The sequence below is a fragment of the Zonotrichia leucophrys genome, chromosome 28 (assembly GCF_028769735.1).
Source record: "Zonotrichia leucophrys gambelii isolate GWCS_2022_RI chromosome 28, RI_Zleu_2.0, whole genome shotgun sequence".
NCBI classification, from domain to species: domain Eukaryota; kingdom Metazoa; phylum Chordata; class Aves; order Passeriformes; family Passerellidae; genus Zonotrichia; species Zonotrichia leucophrys.
The window spans coordinates 3,983,262-4,002,498 of record NC_088197.1 but is presented as its reverse complement, the minus strand read 5'-3'; the positions used below and the strand labels follow the sequence as shown (position 1 = coordinate 4,002,498).

The window sequence follows — 19,237 nt, the reverse complement described above, 5'->3', positions numbered from 1 at the left end:
TTTTTTGGTGCTGTCAGGTCAGGAATTTTTGGGAAATCCAGCCTGGAGTTCAGGGGCAGCTCCAGGCAGGGCAGGAGGAATTCCCTGGAAAATCTCACCTGGAATTCAGGGCTGGAAAATCCCAACTTACAAAAAAATATTAAAAAACGGATCAGGAAAGAGCCAGGAGGGTGAGGGAAAGGAAACAGCACAAAATGAGCTGAAAACAGCAGGAAAGCAGTGCCATGGTTTCCATATTTTTGGATAATTCCAGAATATTTTCATTTCCAGCCTGAAATTCCTTTGGTAGGGCTACAAAAAAAAAAGCAGGTGGAGAGAAATTAAAAGCAATTTAGGGAAGGTGAAGTGGAGGGAAAAATAAAAGTTTTCTAATTTTTGTGCTGTAGGAATGCGCAGGAGGAGAATTCCTGCTGGGAAGGACAAAAAAATTGGGGAAAATGGGAATAAAATGTGCCCCCAAACAGACCCTGAGCCCACAGAAAGTTCTGGAAAATCACCTGAGCACGCAGGGATAACAACCAAAGTGTCCAAATGGTTTTTATTCCTCACGAGTGACACGAACCACATGAATTCCACGGAGCCTCGACCAAAAAAAATCACTTTTTTTCCATGATTTTTTCCGTCTCCCCAACGTTCCAGAGGGGCTCCTCATCCCCCAGGAGCCAAAAATTGGATTTAAATCCATTTTGGATTTTAAAAAATTCCCTCTGGTTTCCCCCAGCTGGGATTTTGAGGTGGCTCCAGGAGCTTCTCCCTGCCCAAATCCTGGATTTTTGGATCCAAAGGGGGATTTTGGATTCATTCCACCCCCAGCCCAGCCAGGCTGATCATTGACATGCAATTAAAAAAAAATCAAAATAATTCAGAAAAAACTCCTTTAAACACACTAAAAACACCTTCACTCCCTCCCTGCTCACATTCCATGGGAGAAATCCCCATTTTTGCCAGAGTTGCTGAACACTCAAATAGGATTTTCCAGGATTTTTTGGGATTGGGGAAAAAAACCCCAAAAAATGCCTGGGGGAGGTTCAGCCCTGACTCCCCCGTGGATCCTGGAGAGAGGGAAGCAGCAAAATTCCCAAAAAAATCCCAGAGATGGAAAATCCCAGGAATTCCAGAGTGGGGATGAGCAGGGACTCAAACACTTCTTGGAAGTGGCTCCCAAAGGGAAAATTGGGGCAAAAAAAAGAAGAATTTGCTTGGAAATGCTCCAAAAACCAAAAAAAAAATTGGGAATAAAACCCCTCCCCCAGGCAGCAAATCCTGCAGGGATTTGGGAATTTCCCAACAGAATTCTGAGTTCAGCTCTGCTGGGGCTGCCAGGAAAAAAACCCCAAAAAATAAACCTGAAAAAGGGAAAAAAAGGGGAAAAAAGGGAGGGAAATGGGAATTCTCAGGGACATGCAGGTCTCGGGAAGATTTGGGAATTTTTGTGGTTTTTATCCGTTGGAGTTTTGGGTTTTTTCCCCCTCTTGGACACTTCCAAGTCAAGAATTGGCAACACGGAGGTGGCTCCCAGCTGGAAAAGCAAATTCTGGAATTTCCAGGGGCTGTGGAGAGAGGGAAAACAGGAAATTCACCTGGGGAAAAGGGAATTTCATCAGTTTAATATAAATAATTTATTTCTATTCATTTTATTTTAATTTAACTTATTTATTTTGACTTTATTTCATTATATTTCAAGCTAATTTATTTTCAAATTATTTTCTTTTATTTCAGTTGATTTTCATTTTATTTTTATGTAATTTCAAATTATAATTTCATTTTATTTCAATCAAATTTAAAATTTATTTTTCAATCAAATTTTTGTTTTATTGTTATTATTTACTTATTACTATTATAAATATAACACTAATATATTAACCTGTAAAATGACATAATATATATTTATATAATTATTTTACTTATTATTATTTAATTTTTATTATTTTATTTATTTGAAATTTTATTTAAATTTAAATCCATTTTTATTTTAACTTCTCATTATTTTATATTCAAATAAATACAATAATTTAAATTGCTTCAATTATTTTAATTACAATTATTTTATTCTTATTTCAGTGATTTCAATTTTAATTCAATTCAATTTTTTCATTCTTTTCCATTCACACATTTTATTTTAAATTTTGATCTAACTTAATATTAATGGAATTTCATTTTATTTTTATTTATTTAATTTAAATAATTTAAATTTAAATTTTTTAGAATTTGAAATAGAAATTTAAAACTGTATTTGACTCAAACTGCTGTTATCAATTCCTGTATTGAATCAGTCAATCAATCAATAATCAATGGCACTGATCCTGCCCCACCTCACTCCTGATTGATTAGAACTGGAGTTACCAATTCCTGTATTCAATCAATCAATCAATTAATCATCAATGATTGATCCTGCTCCACTTCACTGCTGATTTACTCAAACTGACATTATCAATTCCTGTACTGAATCAATCAATCAATAATCAATAGCCACTGATGCCTGCCCCACCTCAGTCCTGACTGACTCAAACTGGAGTTATCAATTCCTGTACTGAATCAATCAATAATCAATCAATAACCAATGGCCCTGCTCCTGCCCCACCTCACTCCTGAATTATCAATTCCTGTATTCAATCAATCAATCAATCAATCAATAATCAATGATTGCTCCTGCCCCACCTCACTGCTGACTGATCAGAACTGGATTTATCAATTCCTGTATTGAATCAATCAATCAATAATCAATCAATAATCAATCAATAACCAATGGCCCTGCTCCTGCCCCACCTCAGTCCTGAATTATCAATTCCTGTATTCAATCAATCAATCAATCAATCACCAATGCCCCACCTCACTCCTGAGTTATCGATTCCTGTACTCAATCAATCAATCAATCAATCAATCAATCAATCAATCAATCAATCATCAATGGTTGCTCCTGCCCCACCTCACTGCTGACTGATCAGAACTGGATTGATCAATTCCTGCACTGAATCAATCAATCAATAATAAATCAATAACCAATAATCAATCCCCACCTCACTCCTGAATTATCAATTCCTGTATTCAATCAATCAATCATCAATGGTTGCTCCTGCCCCACCTCACTGCTGACTGATCAGAACTGGATTGATCAATTCCTGCACTGAATCAATCAATCAATAACCAATCAATAACCAATAATCGATGCCCACCTCACTCTTGAATTATCAATTCCTGCACTGAATCAATCAATCAATAACCAATCAATAAGCAATAATCGATGCCCACCTCACTCCTGCTGCTCCTCGTTGCTGGCGCTCGGGGTCCGGCTGCGGATTTGGCTGCGCAGCTGCTCAATGAGCTCCGGGTTCTGCTGCTGCATCTGCTGCGCAAACTGCTGGCCCCTGGGGACAGGGGGACACGGGGACATTGGGGACATCCAGGGGACAGGGACACATGGGGACATTGGGGACATTGGGGACATTGGGACAGCAGGGACACACACAGGGACACACACGGGGACATTGGGGACATCCAGGGGACAGGGACACACAGGGGACACTGGGGACAGCAGGGACACATGGGGACATTGGGGACAGCAGGGACACACAGGGACATTGGGGACAGCAGGGACAGCAGGGACACACAGGGGACATTGGGGACAGCAGGGACACCCAGGGACAGCAGGGACACCCAGGGGACACACAGGGGACAGCAGGGACACCCACAGGGACACACACAGGGGACATTGGGGACACCAGGGACAGCAGGGACACACAGGGACACCACAGGGACACAGGGACATCAGGGACACACAGGGGACAGCAGGGACACCCACAGGGACACACAGGGACAGCAGGGACATTGGGGACACCTGGACACAGGCAATACCCTGGGACATTCCCAGCCCTGGATCCAGGATTGTCCCCAGTCCTGGCCCGAGCTGCCCCCAATCCTGTTCCCAGCTTGTCCTCAGTTGTTCCCAGTCCTGTCCCGGCCCTGTCCCCAATTGTCCCCATCCTTGTCTCCCAATCCTGTCCCCAATCCTATCCCCCAGCTGTCCCAGTCTGTCCCCAGTCCTGTCCCCTGCTGTCCTAGGTGTCCCCAGTCCTATCCTCCAGCCTTGTCCCCATCTCTGTCCCCAGTCTCATCCCAGTCCTGTCCCCCAGCCTTGTCCCCAATCCTGTCCCCAATCCTATCCCCATCCTTGTCCCCCAATCCTGTCCCCAATCCTATCCCCCAGCTGTCCCCAGCCCTGTCCCCCAATCCTGTCCCCAATCCTATTCCCCAGCTGTCCCCAGCTGTCCCAGTCTGTCCCCAGCCTTGTCCCCAATCCTATCCCCAGCTGTCCCAGTCTGTCCCCATCCTGTCCCCAATCCAATCCCCAGCTGTCTCCAGGCTGTCTGTCCCCCAGATGTCCCCAGCCCTGTCCCCCAGTCCTATCCCCCAGCCATTCCCAGCCATCCCAGTCTGTCCCCATCGTGTCCCATCGTGTCCCCAGGTGTCCCCACTCACGCCTGGATCAGGCTGGCCAGGTCGTTGGTGGAGGGGCTGCTCCCGGTCGCTCCCATGGCGTTGTGGCCTCCCGAGATCATCCCCGACATTCTGGGGAGGGAAAAAGGGCTCAAAACTGGGGAAAAATCCCCAAAAAATCACCTGGGGATGGGCGGGAGCAACTTCCCATCCTGGGGATCTCGGAATTCCCTGCAGCAGCTTTTCCTGGGTTGGCTGGAAAGAACTAATTAAGCTGAGCAATTAATAAAATTATCATAATAATGTTGATGTTCCCAGATTTATGGAATTCCAGCCCTGCTCTGCCTCCCTGGATTCCCTCCAGGTGGGAATTCCCAATGGCACCACGGAGAGGGAGAAGCCAAAGGGAGCTGAGCGGTCTCATCCCAAAAATCCAAGGATTTGGGGGCTCCAGAGGGTCTCTCCCTCCTGCCACGCCCTGCAGGGATGCTCAGGAATGGATTCAGAAATTTATCCATTTTCTTCAAATATTGGGAACTGCTCCTCTCAACCATCCAGGAATGGGAATATTCCCATTACAACCAAGCTGGGAAATTCCTGAAATCCCATAAAACTGCAGCAGAACCAATTCCAGGGCCATGATCCATCTCCCCCAGGAACAATTTTATTCCAATCCCTCTCCCAGCACTTTCCAGAGCACCCAAACCCCCCAAGCTCAGGGAACTGGTTCTGAGCCCCCCCTCAACATTCCTGGCCCAAATTCCCTCCTGCTCCCACTGGGAAAGGCCAAACCCAGAATTCCAAGAGGGAATAAACCCAGAATTCCAAGAGGGAATAAATAAAAGTGGGATCCAACTCACAGCTGTTGTACTTGGGGGTTGTTCATGAGGTTTGAGGCCTGTGGGGAATAAAAACAACACCCGGGTGAGGCAGCAGGGACGGGGTGGGATCAACCCCAAAGGGAAGGTGGGAATGTTTGGGAATCCAGGAAAAGGAGGAAAATGGCAAAAAGGAGAGAGAATGCCAAGCCCAGAGCAGAGCAGGCCCTGCCACAGCCTGGGAAAAGCCTGAGGAGAAATTCCCAGCTCTGTGTGAGCTGAAGGGAGCAGCGACAGCTTTCAAACAGCCCCAGGGAGCGGGGAAAGCTTCCAGAGGGGCTCCATCCCAGGGAATCCCACCCAGGGGAGCCCCCATCCCAGGGAGCCCCGGGATCTGCAGTCACCATGCTCATGAAGCCGGGGTTGTTCAGCAATCCGGCCAAGTCGAACCCTCCGGGGCCGCTGGTCTGGAAGGGAGAAACCAGAGCTGCTGTCACTGCCCGTTCCCCATTCCCATCCCTCATTCCCCAAACACCATTCCTCATTCCCCATCCCTGTTCCCAATTCCCCATTCCCATCCCTCATTCCCATCCCACATTCCCCATTCCTCATTCCCCAAGCCCCATTCCCAATTCCCCATTCCTCATTCCCATCCTTAATTCCCCATTCCCATTACTCATTCCTCATTCCCATTCCAAAAATCCCATTCCTCATTCCCCATTCCCATTGCTCATTCCCCATTCCTAATTCCGAAACCCCATTTCCCATTCCTTATTCCCCAAACCCCATTCCTCATTCCCATCCTTCATTCCCCATTCCCATTCCAAAATCCCATTCCTCATTCCCCATTTCTATTTCCAAACCCCATTCCTCATTGCCCATCCCTGTTCCCAATTCCCCATTCCTCATTCCCATCCTTCATTCCCCATTCCCATTGCTCATTCCCATTCCAAAATCCCATTCCTCATTCCCCATTTCTACTTCCAACCCCCATTCCTCATTTCCCATCCCTGTTCCCAATTCCCCATTCCCATCTCTCATTTCCCATTCCCACTGCTCACTCCCCATTTCCCATTCCCAATCCCCATTCCCATTCCAAAACTCCATTCCTCATTTCCCATTCCTCATTCCCCATCCCCGTTCCCAATTCTTCATTCCCATTTCCCCATTACCCACCCCTCATTCCCCATTCCTCATTTCCCATCCTCATTCACAAACCCCATTCCCAATTCCTCATTTCTCATTCTCCATCCCCATTCCCCATTCCCAAACCCCATTCCTCATTCCCATCCCTCATTCTCCATTCCCAATTCCCATTGCTCATTCCCCATTCCCAAAACCCCATTCCTCATTTCCCATCCCTGTTCCCAATTCCCCATTCCCCTCTCTCATTCCCCATTCCCACTGCTCACTCCCCATTTCCCATTCCCCAATCCCCATTCCCCATTCCAAAACCCCATTCCTCATTCCCCATCTCTCATTTCCCATTCCCCAATCCCCATTCCCACTGCTCATCCCCATTTCCCATTCCCCAATCCCCATTCCAAAACCCCATTCCTCATTTCCCATTCCTCATTCCCCATCCTTCATTCCCATTACCCACCCCTCATTCCCCATTCCTCATTTCCCATTCCCTACTCCTCACTCCCCATTCCCCCATCCTCATTCCCAAACCCCATTCCCCATTCCTCATTTCTCATTCTCCATCCCCATTCCCAAACCCCATTCCTCATTCCCATCCCTCATTCTCAATTCCCCAATTTCCATCCCCCATTCCCATTGCTCATTCCCCATTCCCACTCCAAAACCCCATTCCTCATTCCCAAAATCCCATTCCTCATTCCCCATCCCTGTTCCCAATTCCCCTTTCCCCCATTCCCCTCTCTCACTCCCCATTCCCACTGCTCACTCCCCATTTCCCATTCCCCATTCCAAAAGCCCATTCCTCATTCCCAATTCTTCATTCCCATTTCCCCATTACCCACCCCTCATTCCCCATTCCTCATTTCCCATTCCCCCATCCTTATTCACAAACCCCATTCCCAATTCCTCATTTCTCATTCTCCATCCCCATTCCCCATTCCCAAACCCCATTCCTCATTCCCATCCCTCATTCCCATCCCTCATTCCCCATTCCCACTCCAAAACCCCATTCCTCATTCCCAAAATCCCATTCCTCATTTCCCATCCCTGTTCCCAATTCCCCATTCCCATCTCTCATTTCCCATTCCCACTGCTCACTCCCCATTTCCCATTCCAAAACCCCATTCCCATTCCCCATCCCCGTTCCCAATTCTTCATTCCCATTTCCCACCCCTATTCACAAACCCCACTCCCCATTCCTCATTTCTCATTCTCCACCCCCATTCCCCATTCCTCATTCTCATCCCCCATTCCCAAATCCCATTCCCCATTCCCAGGGCTGCCAGAGCCAGTGAATCCCAGCAGGAATGGGATTCCATTCCCAGCCTGGCCTTGGGCACTGCCAAGGATGGAGCATCCCCAGCTGCTCTGGGAATTCCATCCCATTCCCTCCCCACCCTCCCAGCCAGGAATTCTTCCCCAAAATCCCACTCAAATCTCCATTTTCCCATTTTAACCCCATTCCCTGTGTCCTGTCCCTCCATCCCTTGTCCCAAATCCCCCTCCAGCTCTCCTGGAACCCCTGGAAGTGACTCCTTGGAGCTTCTCCAACCTTTCCTTGGGACAATCCCAACTTCTCTGGGAATTCCATCCAAAGATTCCTTCCCATTCTCCCACCCAACCCTGCCCTTCTCCTGTCTCTCCAGGCTGTTGGAAAAATCCTTCCCCATTTTTTTTTTTGGAGGATCCCAAATCCAACATTTAAACCCTGACAGGGCGGGAAGAGTCTCTGGAAAATCCCAGAGATTCCTGCTCATCCCCTCAGCTCTGCCCTGGAAAAAAAAAAACCTTGGAAAAATTAAAATCCCCCTCAAAACGATCCATAAAGGACATTTCAGCCCATTCCTGCCAAACCTCCAGGTTTCTTTTGGGGAAAAAAAGTTTTCTTTGTGTGCAAATCCAGTTATCCCCATCAACATAGAATTAAGAAATAAATTTTCAGGAAATCAAAATTCCAGTAGAAAAGAAAATAAAAAAAATCAAAGTTACAGAGGAATTATTTGGTCATTTGTCTTATCTAACTGCTGTTCCACCAACCTCCTAAAAATTGAAAAATGTGAAATTTTTCTCCACCCTAAAAAGCCAAAATAGCAGGAATTTCATCATGGTGGAACAAACTGATAAAATCCTTGTTCTGGGAAATGAAAATTTTGTGTGCAAAAAAAAAAAAAACCACCTTTGGTGCAATGGGGAAAACAAAAAAAAACAAAAAAAAAGCTGAATTTTGGAGATATTTGATCACAAAAGTGTGGAAATTGCTGTTGCAAAACCCTGCTCCTGCTCTTTTAACCACAATAAATTCCCAAATTCCACAACTTACTGGACTGGGAGTCTCCTTCATTTTCTGTTCAGCTATTTTGAGGTTGGATTTGTACGTTTCGTTGTCCGGATCCAACTCCAGAGCTTTTTTGTAGTAAACAACGGCTTCTGTGTGTTTGTTTAAGCTGGACAGGGCCAAGCTGGGAAAAAACAGAAAATTCAAAGTCATTGAAAGGTTTTTTGTCACCTATTTTAATCCAATTGTTGTCCCCCACCAACTTTCTTAGAATTGAAAAATGTGAATTTTTTTTTCTCCACCCTAAAAAAACCTAAAACAGCAGGAATTTTTCATAGTGGAACAAACTGATAAAATCCTTGTTCTGGGAATTGAAAATTCCAGCAGGAATGGTGGGAAGAAAATAAAAATCAAAGTCACAGATGGATTTTTTTGGGCACTTTTTAAATCCAGTTATCCCCATCAACATAGAATTAAGAAATAAATTTTCAGGAAATCAAAATTCCAGTAGAAAAGAAAATAAAAAATCAAAGTTACAGAGGAATCTTTTGGTCACTTGTTTTATCCAACTGCTGTCCCCACCAACTTTCTTAGAATTGAAAAATGTGAATTTTTCTCTACCCTAAAAAGCCGAAACTGCAGAATTTTTTCATGGTGGACCAAACAGATAAAATCTTTGTTCTGGGAATTGAAAATTCCAGCAGGAATGGTGGAAAGAAAATTAAAATCCAAGTCACAGATGGATTTTTTTGGGCACTTTTTAAATCCAGTTATCCCCATCAACATAGAATTAAGAAATAAATTTTCAGGAAATCAAAATTCCAGTAGAAAAGAAAATAAAAAATCAAAGTTACAGAGGAATTATTTGGTCATTTGTCTTATCGAACTGCTGTTCCATCAACCTCCTAAAAATTGAAAAATGTGAAATTTTTCTCCACCCTAAAAAGCCAAAACTGCAGAATTTTTTCATGGTGGACCAAATGGATAAAATCTTTGTTCTGGGGAGTGCAGGGCTGCAGAATTCCCAAGGAAAGGTGGAAATAAAAATCAAAGAGGAATTTTTTTGTCACTTGTCTTATCCAACCATTGTCTCACCAACCTCCTAAAAATTGAAAAATGTGAATTTTTCTCTACCCTAAAAAGCCGAAACTGCAGGAATTTTTTCATGGTGTACCAAACGGATAAAATCTTTGTTCTGGGGAGTGCAGGGATGCAGAATTCCCAAGGAAAGGTGGAAAGAAAATAAAAACCAAAGAGGAATTTTTTGGTCACTTGTCTTATCCAACCATTGTCTCACCAACCTCCTAAAAATTGAAAAACGTGAAATTTTTTCTCCACCCTAAAAAGCCAAAACTGCAGGAATTTTTTCATGGTGGACCAAACGGATAAAATCTTTGTTCTGCGGTGTGCTGGGATGCAGAATTCCCAAGGAAAGGTGGAAATAAAAATCAAAGTGGAATTTTTTGGTCACTTGTCTTATCCAACCATTGACTCACCAACCTCCTAAAAATTGAAAAATGTGAATTTTTGTCCACCCTAAAAAGCCAAAACTGCAGAATTTTTTCATGGTGTAACAAACGGATAAAATCTTTGTTCTGGGGAGTGCAGGGCTGCAGAATTCCCAAGGAAAGGTGGAAATAAAAATCAAAGAGGAATTTTTTTGTCACCTGTCTTGTCCAACCATTGACTCACCAACTTCCTAAAAATTGAAAAACGCGAAATTTTTTTCTCCACCCTAAAAAGCCGAAACTGCAGGAATTTTTTCATGGTGTAACAAACGGATAAAATCTTTGTTCTGGGGAGTGCAGGGCTGCAGAATTCCCAAGGAAAGGTGGAAATAAAAATCAAAGTCATAGATGGGTGTTTTTTGGGGGAATTTTGAAATCCAGTTGTCCCCATCAACTCTCTTAGAATTGAAAAACGTGAATTTTTTCTCCACCCTAAAAAGCCGAAACTGCAGAATTTTTTCATGGTGGACCAAACTGATAAAATCTTTGTTCTGGGGTATGCAGGGCTGCAGAATTCCAAAATTCCAAAAACCAAAGAGGAATTTTTTGGTCACTTGTCTTATCCAACCATTGTCTCACCAACCTCCTAAAAATTGAAAAATGTGAATTTTTCTCCACCCTAAAAAGCCAAAACTGCAGGAATTTTTTCATGGTGGACCAAATGGATAAAATCTTTGTTCTGGGGTGTGCAGGGCTGCAGAATTCCCAAGGAAAAGTGGGAATTGGCCCAGGAGGAGGCTGCTCACCCCATCCTGCCGTAGGCTTTGCTGTAGCTGGGGTCGATGCCGATGGCTCGCTCGCAGTCCCGCACGGCTCCCGCGTAATTCCCCAGCTTGCTGTAGGCAGCAGCTCTGGAAAAAACGGGAAAAATCCACAATCTCCTGCATTGCCAAGCAAATTGGGTTCTGGTTGTTATCTGGATGGCAGTTTTCCTTATCTCTTCCACAACATCTGCTGATAAGAGGCTGTTGAATGTCGCTGCATGGGTGATAAGAGCTGCAGCATCCCATTGGGAGATGTGAGGCCAGAGGGAGGAGCCAAGCATTCCTGCCTGGATATAATCCTGAGATTTCAAACATTCCTACCTGGATATAATCTGGAGATTTCAAACATTCCCACAATCTGAGATTTCAAACATTCCTACCTGGATATAATCTGAGATTTCAAACATTCCTACCTGGATAGAATCCTGAGATTTCAAACATTCCTACCTGGAAAGATTCTGAGATTTCAAACATTCCTACCTGGATATAATCTGGAGATTTCAAACATTCCCACAATCTGAAATTTCAAACATTCCTACCCTGGATACAATCTGAGATTTTAAACATTCCTACCTGGATATAGTCCTGAGATTTCAAACATTCCTACCTGAATATAATCCTGAGATTTCAAACATTCCTACCTGGATATAACCCTGAGATTTCAAACATTCCTACCTGGATAGAATCTGAGATTTCAAACATTCCTACCTGGAAAGATTCTGAAATTTCAAATATTCCTAACTAGAAATAATCCTGAGATTTCAAACATTCCTACCTGGATATAATCCTGAGATTTCAAATATTCCTACCTGGATATAATCTAGAGATTTCAAACATTCCTACCTGGATATAATCCTGAGATTTCAAATATTCCTACCTGGATATAATCCTGAGATTTCAAACATTCCTACATGGAAAGATTCTGAGATTTCAAACATTCCTACCCGGATATAATCCTGAGATTTCAAATATTCCCACAATCTGAGATTTCAAACATTCCTACCTGGAAAGATTCTGAGATTTCAAACATTCCTACCTGAATATAATCCTGAGATTTCAAACATTCCTACCTGGATATAATCTGAGATTTCAAACATTCCTACCTGGATATAATCCTGAGATTTCAAACATTCCTACCTGGAGAGATTCTGAGATTTCAAACATTCCTACCTGGATATAATCTGAGATTTCAAACATTCCTACCTGGATATAAACTGGAGATTTCAAACATTCCCACAATCTGAGATTTCAAACATTCCTACCTGGATAGAATCTGAAATTTCAAACATTCCTACCTGGAAAAATTCTGAGATTTCAAACATTCCTACCCAGATATAATCTGGAGATTTCAAACATTCCTACCCTGGATATAATCTGGAGATTTCAAACATTCCCACAATCTGAGATTTCAAACATTCCCACTGGATAGAATCTGAGATTTCAAACATTCCACCTGGATTATTAATTCACTGAGATTTCAAACATTCCTACCTGGAAAGATTCTGAGATTTCAAACATTCCTACCTGGATAGAATATGAGATTTCAAACATTCCTGCCTGGATACAATTTGAAATTTCAAACATTCCTACCCTGGATCAATCTGAGATTTCAAACATTCCTACATGTCTGAGATTTTCAAACATTCCTACCTGGTATAGTCTGAGATTTCAATATTCCTACCTGAGAGATTCTGAGATTTCAAATATTCCCACAATCTGAGATTTCAAATATTCCTACCTGGATAGAATCTAGAGATTTCAAACATTCCCACCTGGATACAATTTGAAATTTCAAACATTCCTACCTGGATATAATCTGAGATTTCAAACATCTACCTAACCTGGATTACATTACTGATATTTTCAAGCATTCCTACCTGGATATAATCAAATTTAAGTTCAAAATCTGTTTCATCCCGGAATTGCAGAGAGACACAAAAACCTCCCTCCTTCCACTGCTGACTCTGCACACACAACTCCCTTCACTCTCCACGAGGAGCCTCCAGCTCCTCATTCCACCCTGAATTCCCAGCACATCCCACTCTGCATGGAAGCAGACCCCATTCCCTGGCATCCCTCATTGATAAAGGTCTGATAAAGGTAATTTGCACACCCACATCCCACCCAGAGATCCCAGGATGCACCAAAACACGGCACAATCCCACAATGAGCAAGAAACTGTTCAAAAACTCCACAGAATCGTTTAAAAAATGGGATTTTTGGGCCTCCAGCTCCTCATTCCACCCTGAATTCCCAGCACATCCCACTGTGCATGGAAGCAGATCCTATTCCCTGGATCCCTCATCTCTCCAGCATCTGATAAAAGTTCATTTCCACACCCACATCCCACCCAGAGATCCCAAAACACGGCATGATCCCACAATGAGCAAGAAACTGTTCCAAAACTCCACAGGATTGTTCCAAAAATGGGAATTTTGGGCATTCTTGAGCAGGGGGAGCTGCTCAGTACCTGTTGCAGAAATAAACGGCGTTGGCTGGGTTTAACTCGATGGCTTTCCCATAAAAAGACACGGCAGCCTCGAAGTTTTCTGCCTTCATTTGGTCATTTCCTGATGGGAAAAAAATGGGAAAAAAAAACTGGGATAAACCAAAGCAAAGGGCTGGATCCATGGAAATAGCACAGGGAAGAGGTTTGTCAGTGTGGGGATTGCTGGCTGGAAATTCCCCCATTCCCAATCCTGAATCCCAAAAACCACCCCAGGTGCTGCACCCACACCCATCCCATTTTTTCCCCAGGAAAAAGAGCAGGAAGGATGGATGCTCTGCTCCAAACCCCACAGGATTTTTGGGATAAAAATGCCACTGATCCAACAGCAAAACCTCTCCACATTCCTATAGCCCAAGAGGAGCCGGAGGCAGGAATAAAAAAGAAAAGAGAAAAGGGAGAAGAGAGAGAAAAGGGAGAAAAGGGAGAAAAGGGAGAAAAGGGAGAAAAGAGAGTAAAAGAGAGTAAAAGAGAGTAAAAGAGAGTAAAAGAGAGTAAAAGAGAGTAAAAGAGAGTAAAAGAGAGTAAAAGAGAGTAAAAGAGAGGAAAATGGGGAATGCGGCGGAATCAGAACAAAAAAGTGGAAACATATTCCAGGAAAAAGAGAAGGAAGGATGGATCGAAAACCACAGGAGGGAAAAAGAGAGGAAAAAGGAAAACTCACAGATAAGCAAGGAAGAAGGAGGAAAGAAGAAAGAGAAAAGAGAGGGAAAAGGAGAAAAGGGGAAAAAGGGAAAGAAGAAGAGGAAAAGAGAAAAAAGGAAAAGAAAAGAGAGAAAAGAGAGGAAAAGAAAAGAGAGGAAAAGAGAGGAAAAGAAAAGAGAGGAAAAGAGAGGAAAGAGAGAGAAAGAGGAAAGAGGAAAAGAGAGAAAAGAGGAAAAAAAGAGGAAAGAAAAGAGAAAGAGGGAAAAGAGAGAAAAGAGAGGAGAAAGAGAGGAAAAGAGAAGAGAGAAGAGGAAAGAGGAAAAGGAGAAGAAAAGAGAGGAAAAGAGAGGAAAGAGAGGAAAAAGAGAAGAGGAAAAGAGGAAAAGGGAAAGAGAAGGAGAAAGAGAGAAAAGAGAGGAAAGAGAAAGAGAGGAAAAGGAAAAGAAAAGAAAAGAGAAAAAGGAAAAGAGAAAAAGAGGAAAAGAGAAAGAGGGAGAAAGAGAGAAAGAGAAAAGAGAAAAGAGGAAAGAGGAGGAAAAGAGGAAAAGAAAAGGAGAAAAGAAAGAGAAGGAAAGAGGAAAAGAGAAAAGAGAGAAGTTAGAGAGAAAAGAGAAAAAAAGAGAAAGAAAAAGAGAAAAGAAGAAAAAAAAAGAGAAAGAGAAAGAAAGAGAAAAGAGAAGAAAAGAGAAAAAGAAAAAGGAAAAGAGAAAGAGAAAGAGAGAAAGAGAAAAGAGAAAAGAAAAGAAAAGAAAAAAAAAGAAAAAAAAAAAAAAGAAAAAAAAGAAAAAAAAAAAAAAAATAGAAAACATTCCCTTTTTTCCTCCAATTCCAGCTGCCAGGGAATTGAGATTTAATCCCAATTAGCACCAAACCCTCGTTATCCAGCAGCTCCAGGGGTTTGGTACCTTCAGTCTTGAGCCTTTCAGCCTCAGCCACGTCATCTTCTGAGGGGGTGACGGGCTCCGAGCTCGTCCTGGAGCGCTCCAGCTCCTTCCAAGGAGAGGCACAAGCTGAGCTGAGCATTCCCACAATTCCCACCAATTTCCCCAGCCCAAAACGTTCCCCTCCCACACTCTCTGAGGGGAGCAGCAGCCTCCTGGAAAATCCAGAAGAATTCAGGGAAAAGGGGAAACATCCCAGGGCTCTCACTCACCTTCCCTGCCACGGCTTCAAATATTTCGGGGAGGGTCTGGGACACAGCCAGGCTTTGGTCTTCCATGGAGACCCCAAATGCTGTTTCCAGGCACTGGATGGCCACTGGAGAAGGAGAATCAGGTCATTAATTAATAAATATTCATCTCTCAAAAAAAAAAAACCAGGAAAAAAACCCCAATATTTCCACCACACCAGATGGGATTTTTGGGCTGTATCCTCAGATTTTTCAAAACTCAGAGCTGGGCAAAGCTTCCCTCTGGGTATCCTGGATGGAGTCAGTCCTGATTCCCATTCCCTGAGGGATTCTCCCTCATCTTTTAAAAAATCAGGAAAAAATCCCAATATTTCCCCCACACCAGATGGGATTTTTGGGGCTGTATTTTCAAATTTTGCCAAAAATCAGAGCTGGGCAAAGCTTCCCTCTGGGTATCCTGGATGGAGCCAGTCCCAATTCCCATCCCCTGAGGGATTCTCCCTCATCTTTTAAAAAATCAGGAAAAAAACCCAATATTTCCCCCACACCAGATGGGATTTATGGCTGTATCCTCAGATTTTTCAAAATTCAGAGCTGGGCAAAGCTTCCCTCTGGTTATCTTGTATGGAGTCAGTCCTGATTTCCATCCTCTGAGGGATTCTCCATTATCTCTCAAAAAAAACAGGAAAAAAACCCCAATATTTCTCCCTCACCAGATGGGATTTTTGGGGCTGTATTTCTAAATTTTGCCAAAATTCAGAGCTGGGCAAAGCTTCCCTCTGGGTATCCTGGATGGATCCAGTCCCAAATTCCCACTCCCTGAAGGATTCCTGGGGTTGGAAGTGAATCAGGCTGGGGCTGCTGTAGCATTTCCACAGCTGGGGAATGTGGGAATGGCCCAAAATTCCAAATATTCCCCTCACTCTGGGAACCCTGAGCCACCTCCTCCCTCCTCAGGCTTGGGAAGCTGCTCCCAGGGAAAAACAGAGCCTTCCTGCCACATTTTTCATCCCAAAAAATATCCCACTCCCAGCAATGTCCCCCCCACCCCACAGCCACGCTCCTTTCACCACAACAAACCCAGGGCTAAACCTTAATCCCCTTAAGGAAACCTTTTAAGATCCCTGGCCCTTTAAAAAGGTCTGGAAAAAAAACCTTGAGGAATGATATTTTGGGCAGCAAAAGAGGAGAAACAACTCCAGGAGCACAAAAAGTTTCTATGGAGCCACAGAATTCTCGTTTCCCATCCCCACAGAGCGCTCCCAGCTTGGCCTGGGTGAACCCTCTGAGTCTCCAAGCAGGGATCAGGGAGGATTCTGAGCCCAGGTACATCCAGCTAAGCTGCTCTTGGCAGAGATCAGAGGCCACACAAGCCACCAGCATCCCCTGGATAAATCCCAAAAGGAAAAAAAAAAAAATCAACCCCAAAATTCCAGCGAGGTTCGGCACCGGGAGCAGCCCAGCCAAGCCAGGCGTAGAAAATCGGGGAAAAAAAGCAAAATTCTCCCAAATTTTGGCCTGACAGAGGCAGATCCACCCACCTTCCAAACTCTCCTGAGCATCTGGGGACATGCTCCCGTTCTGGAGCTGGGTGTGCAGGAACTGGATGATGGAGAAGGCCAGACGCTTCTGGTCTGCCATGCTGGGCTCCACCGCTCCTGGCTTCCCAAAAAATCCTGCACAGACACAAACCGGGCATTGAAACACCAAAAGGGAAAAAGGTTCTGCTGCTGCTGCCCCTCAGGGAGGTGCTGAGGAGGTCAGGATGGATTTGGAGTTGGTAGGAACTCCAGAATATTCTTGGTTTTCTTTAGGAATTCTCCAGGTTTGGATTCGCCCTCTGCTTGGCACAACCACGCCAAGGGAAGCACCCAGGGGTGTTGAAATCCCTGGAACCCACCAGGAATAAAAACCTCCCAATTTTCTTGCTCCTTAAACCAAGGGCCAAGAGCAGGAGGAATTTTGGAGGAATTTGGTGGCCCCAAACCAGAGCCAGGAGCAGGAGGAATTCACAAGAAGAATTTCACAGCTTCAAAGAAGAGCCAAAAAGGAATTTGGTAGCCCCAAACCAGAGCCAAGAACAGGAGGAATTTAGAGGGATTTTGGTGGCCCCAAAGTAGAGCCAAGGAGGAATTTGGTGGCTCCAAACCAGAACCAAGAGCAGGAGGAATTTAAGATGAATTTGGTGGCCCCAAAGCAGAACCAGGAGGAGGAGGAATTTAGGAAGAATTTGGTGGCCAAAGCAGAGGCAGGAGCAGGAGGAATTTAAGATGAATTTGGTGGCCCCAAAGCAGAACCAGGAGGAGTTTAGGAGAAATTTGGTGGCCCCAAACCAGAGTAAAGGAGGAATTTGGTAGCCCCAAAGCAGAACCAGGAGCAGGAGGAATTCAGGAGGACTTTGGCAGCCCCAAACCAGAACCAGGAGGAATTCGGGAGGAATTTGGTGGCCCTAAAGGAAAACCAAGGAGGATTTTGGTGGCCCCAAAGCAGAGCCAGGAGCAGGAGGGATTTAAGATGAATTTGGTGGCCCCAAAGCAGAACCAGGAGGAGTTTAGGAGGAATTTGGTGGCCCTAAAGGAAAACCAAGGAGGAATTTGGCGGCCCCAAAGCAGAGCCAGGAGGAATTCAGGAGGAATTTGGTGGCCCTAAACCAGAGCCAAGGAGGTATTTGGTGGCCCCAAACTCGATCCAGGAGCAGGAGGAATTCAGGAGGACTTTGGCAGCTCCAAAGCAGAACCAGGAGAAGTTCAGGAGGAATTTGGTGGCCCCAAACCAGAGTAAAGGAGGAATTTGGTGGCCCCAAAGCAGAGCCAGGAGCAGGAGGAATTTAGGAGGAGTTTGGTGGCCCCAAAGCAGAGCCAGGAGCAGGAGGAATTTAGGAGGAGTTTGGTGGCCCTAAAGGAAAACCAAGGAGGATTTTGGTGGCCCCAAAGCAGAGGCAGGAGGAGTTTAGGTGGAATTTGGTAGCCCCAAAGCAGAGCCAGGAGCAGGAAGAATTTAGGAAGAATTTGGTGGCTAAACCAGAGCCAGGAGCAGCAGGAATTTAGGAGGAGTTTGGTGGCCCTAAAGGAAAACCAAGGAGGAATTTGGTGGCCCCAAAGCAGAGCCAGGAGGAATTCGGGAGGAATTTGGTGGCCCTAAAGGAAAATCAAGGAGGATTTTGGTGGCCCCAAAGCAGAGGCAGGAGGAGTTTGGCAGCCCGGGCAGTGCCAGCCCGTCCTGGCAGGGCACAGGGAGGGAAATCCCAAAGCACGGAGAGCCCAACCAGCAGCACCCGGGGCTGGGAATCCCCAGAGCAAACTCCCCGCACTTTAACTGGGTTTGTAGCACAGCCAGGCTCAGTTAACGGAGACACGAGCTCCGTTTAACGCGAGCCCACCGGAGCTGAGCCGGTCCCGTCCGCCCGGAGCAGCACCGGGCCCGCCTGGCTCGCGTTCCCCGGCAGCCCCCGGACACACCGGGCAGAGAGGGGAAGGCGCCGCTCCCCGGTGTCCCCAAAGCCCCGCGAGCACCGCCCGGACCCTGCCCCGGTGGAAACAACCGGGGATCCCCGGTTACCGGTGCGCTCACCGTGATCGGGACGGGTGACCCCCGAGCCTGGCACCGGCAGCACCGGAGACATACAAGTCCCAACGGAGGGCACAGCCCGCTCCTGGTACGTCCCGTCCCGTCCCGTCCGGTCCCGCCCCCCCAGGCCCCGGTGCACCCGGTACCCCCCGGTGCAGCTGCCCCCATGCGGAACAGAACGGTGGGCAGCACAGCCCGGCACCAGCGGGTCCGGAGGCGGAGGGGTCCCGGCGGCGAGCCGCTCCCGGTGCCCCCGTCCCGCTCCCGGTGTCCCCCGGTCCCCCCGCGCTCACCGGACACTCGCCTGGGCCGGGCGCGCTCCCGCACTGCGCATGCGCCGCGCCCGCCGCGCGCCGGCTCCGCCGCGGCCCCGCCCCTCCCAATAGCACAAGAATGGGCGTGGCCTATGGAGGAAGCCCCGCCCACACCGGTACCATAGAGATGCTGC

General features: G+C 45.7%; 1 protein-coding gene across 3 annotated transcripts; it reads right to left on the bottom strand.

Moving 5' to 3' along the window:
* Positions 1 to 512: 512 nt before the first annotated feature.
* On the bottom strand, positions 513 to 19,169 carry SGTA (small glutamine rich tetratricopeptide repeat co-chaperone alpha). Of its 3 annotated transcripts, none has more exons than XM_064734498.1 (12): positions 19,094 to 19,169; positions 16,764 to 16,898; positions 15,247 to 15,350; positions 14,999 to 15,083; positions 13,413 to 13,512; positions 10,925 to 11,029; positions 8,716 to 8,854; positions 5,657 to 5,719; positions 5,295 to 5,332; positions 4,477 to 4,566; positions 3,250 to 3,365; positions 513 to 1,550 (listed from the first exon to the last, which is right to left on the bottom strand). In XM_064734498.1, the coding sequence occupies exons 2-11, from the start codon at positions 16,861 to 16,863 to the stop codon at positions 3,251 to 3,253; spliced, it is 939 nt and encodes a 312-aa protein (XP_064590568.1). In that variant the 5' UTR covers positions 16,864 to 16,898; positions 19,094 to 19,169; the 3' UTR covers positions 513 to 1,550; position 3,250. The 3 variants fall into 3 exon arrangements, with proteins under 3 accessions (XP_064590568.1, XP_064590567.1, XP_064590566.1); XM_064734497.1 differs by having other exon boundaries at positions 19,083 to 19,134; XM_064734496.1 differs by lacking the exon at positions 19,094 to 19,169 and adding an exon at positions 18,793 to 18,811 and having other exon boundaries at positions 1,413 to 1,550.
* Between the last annotated feature and the right edge of the window lie 68 nt (positions 19,170 to 19,237).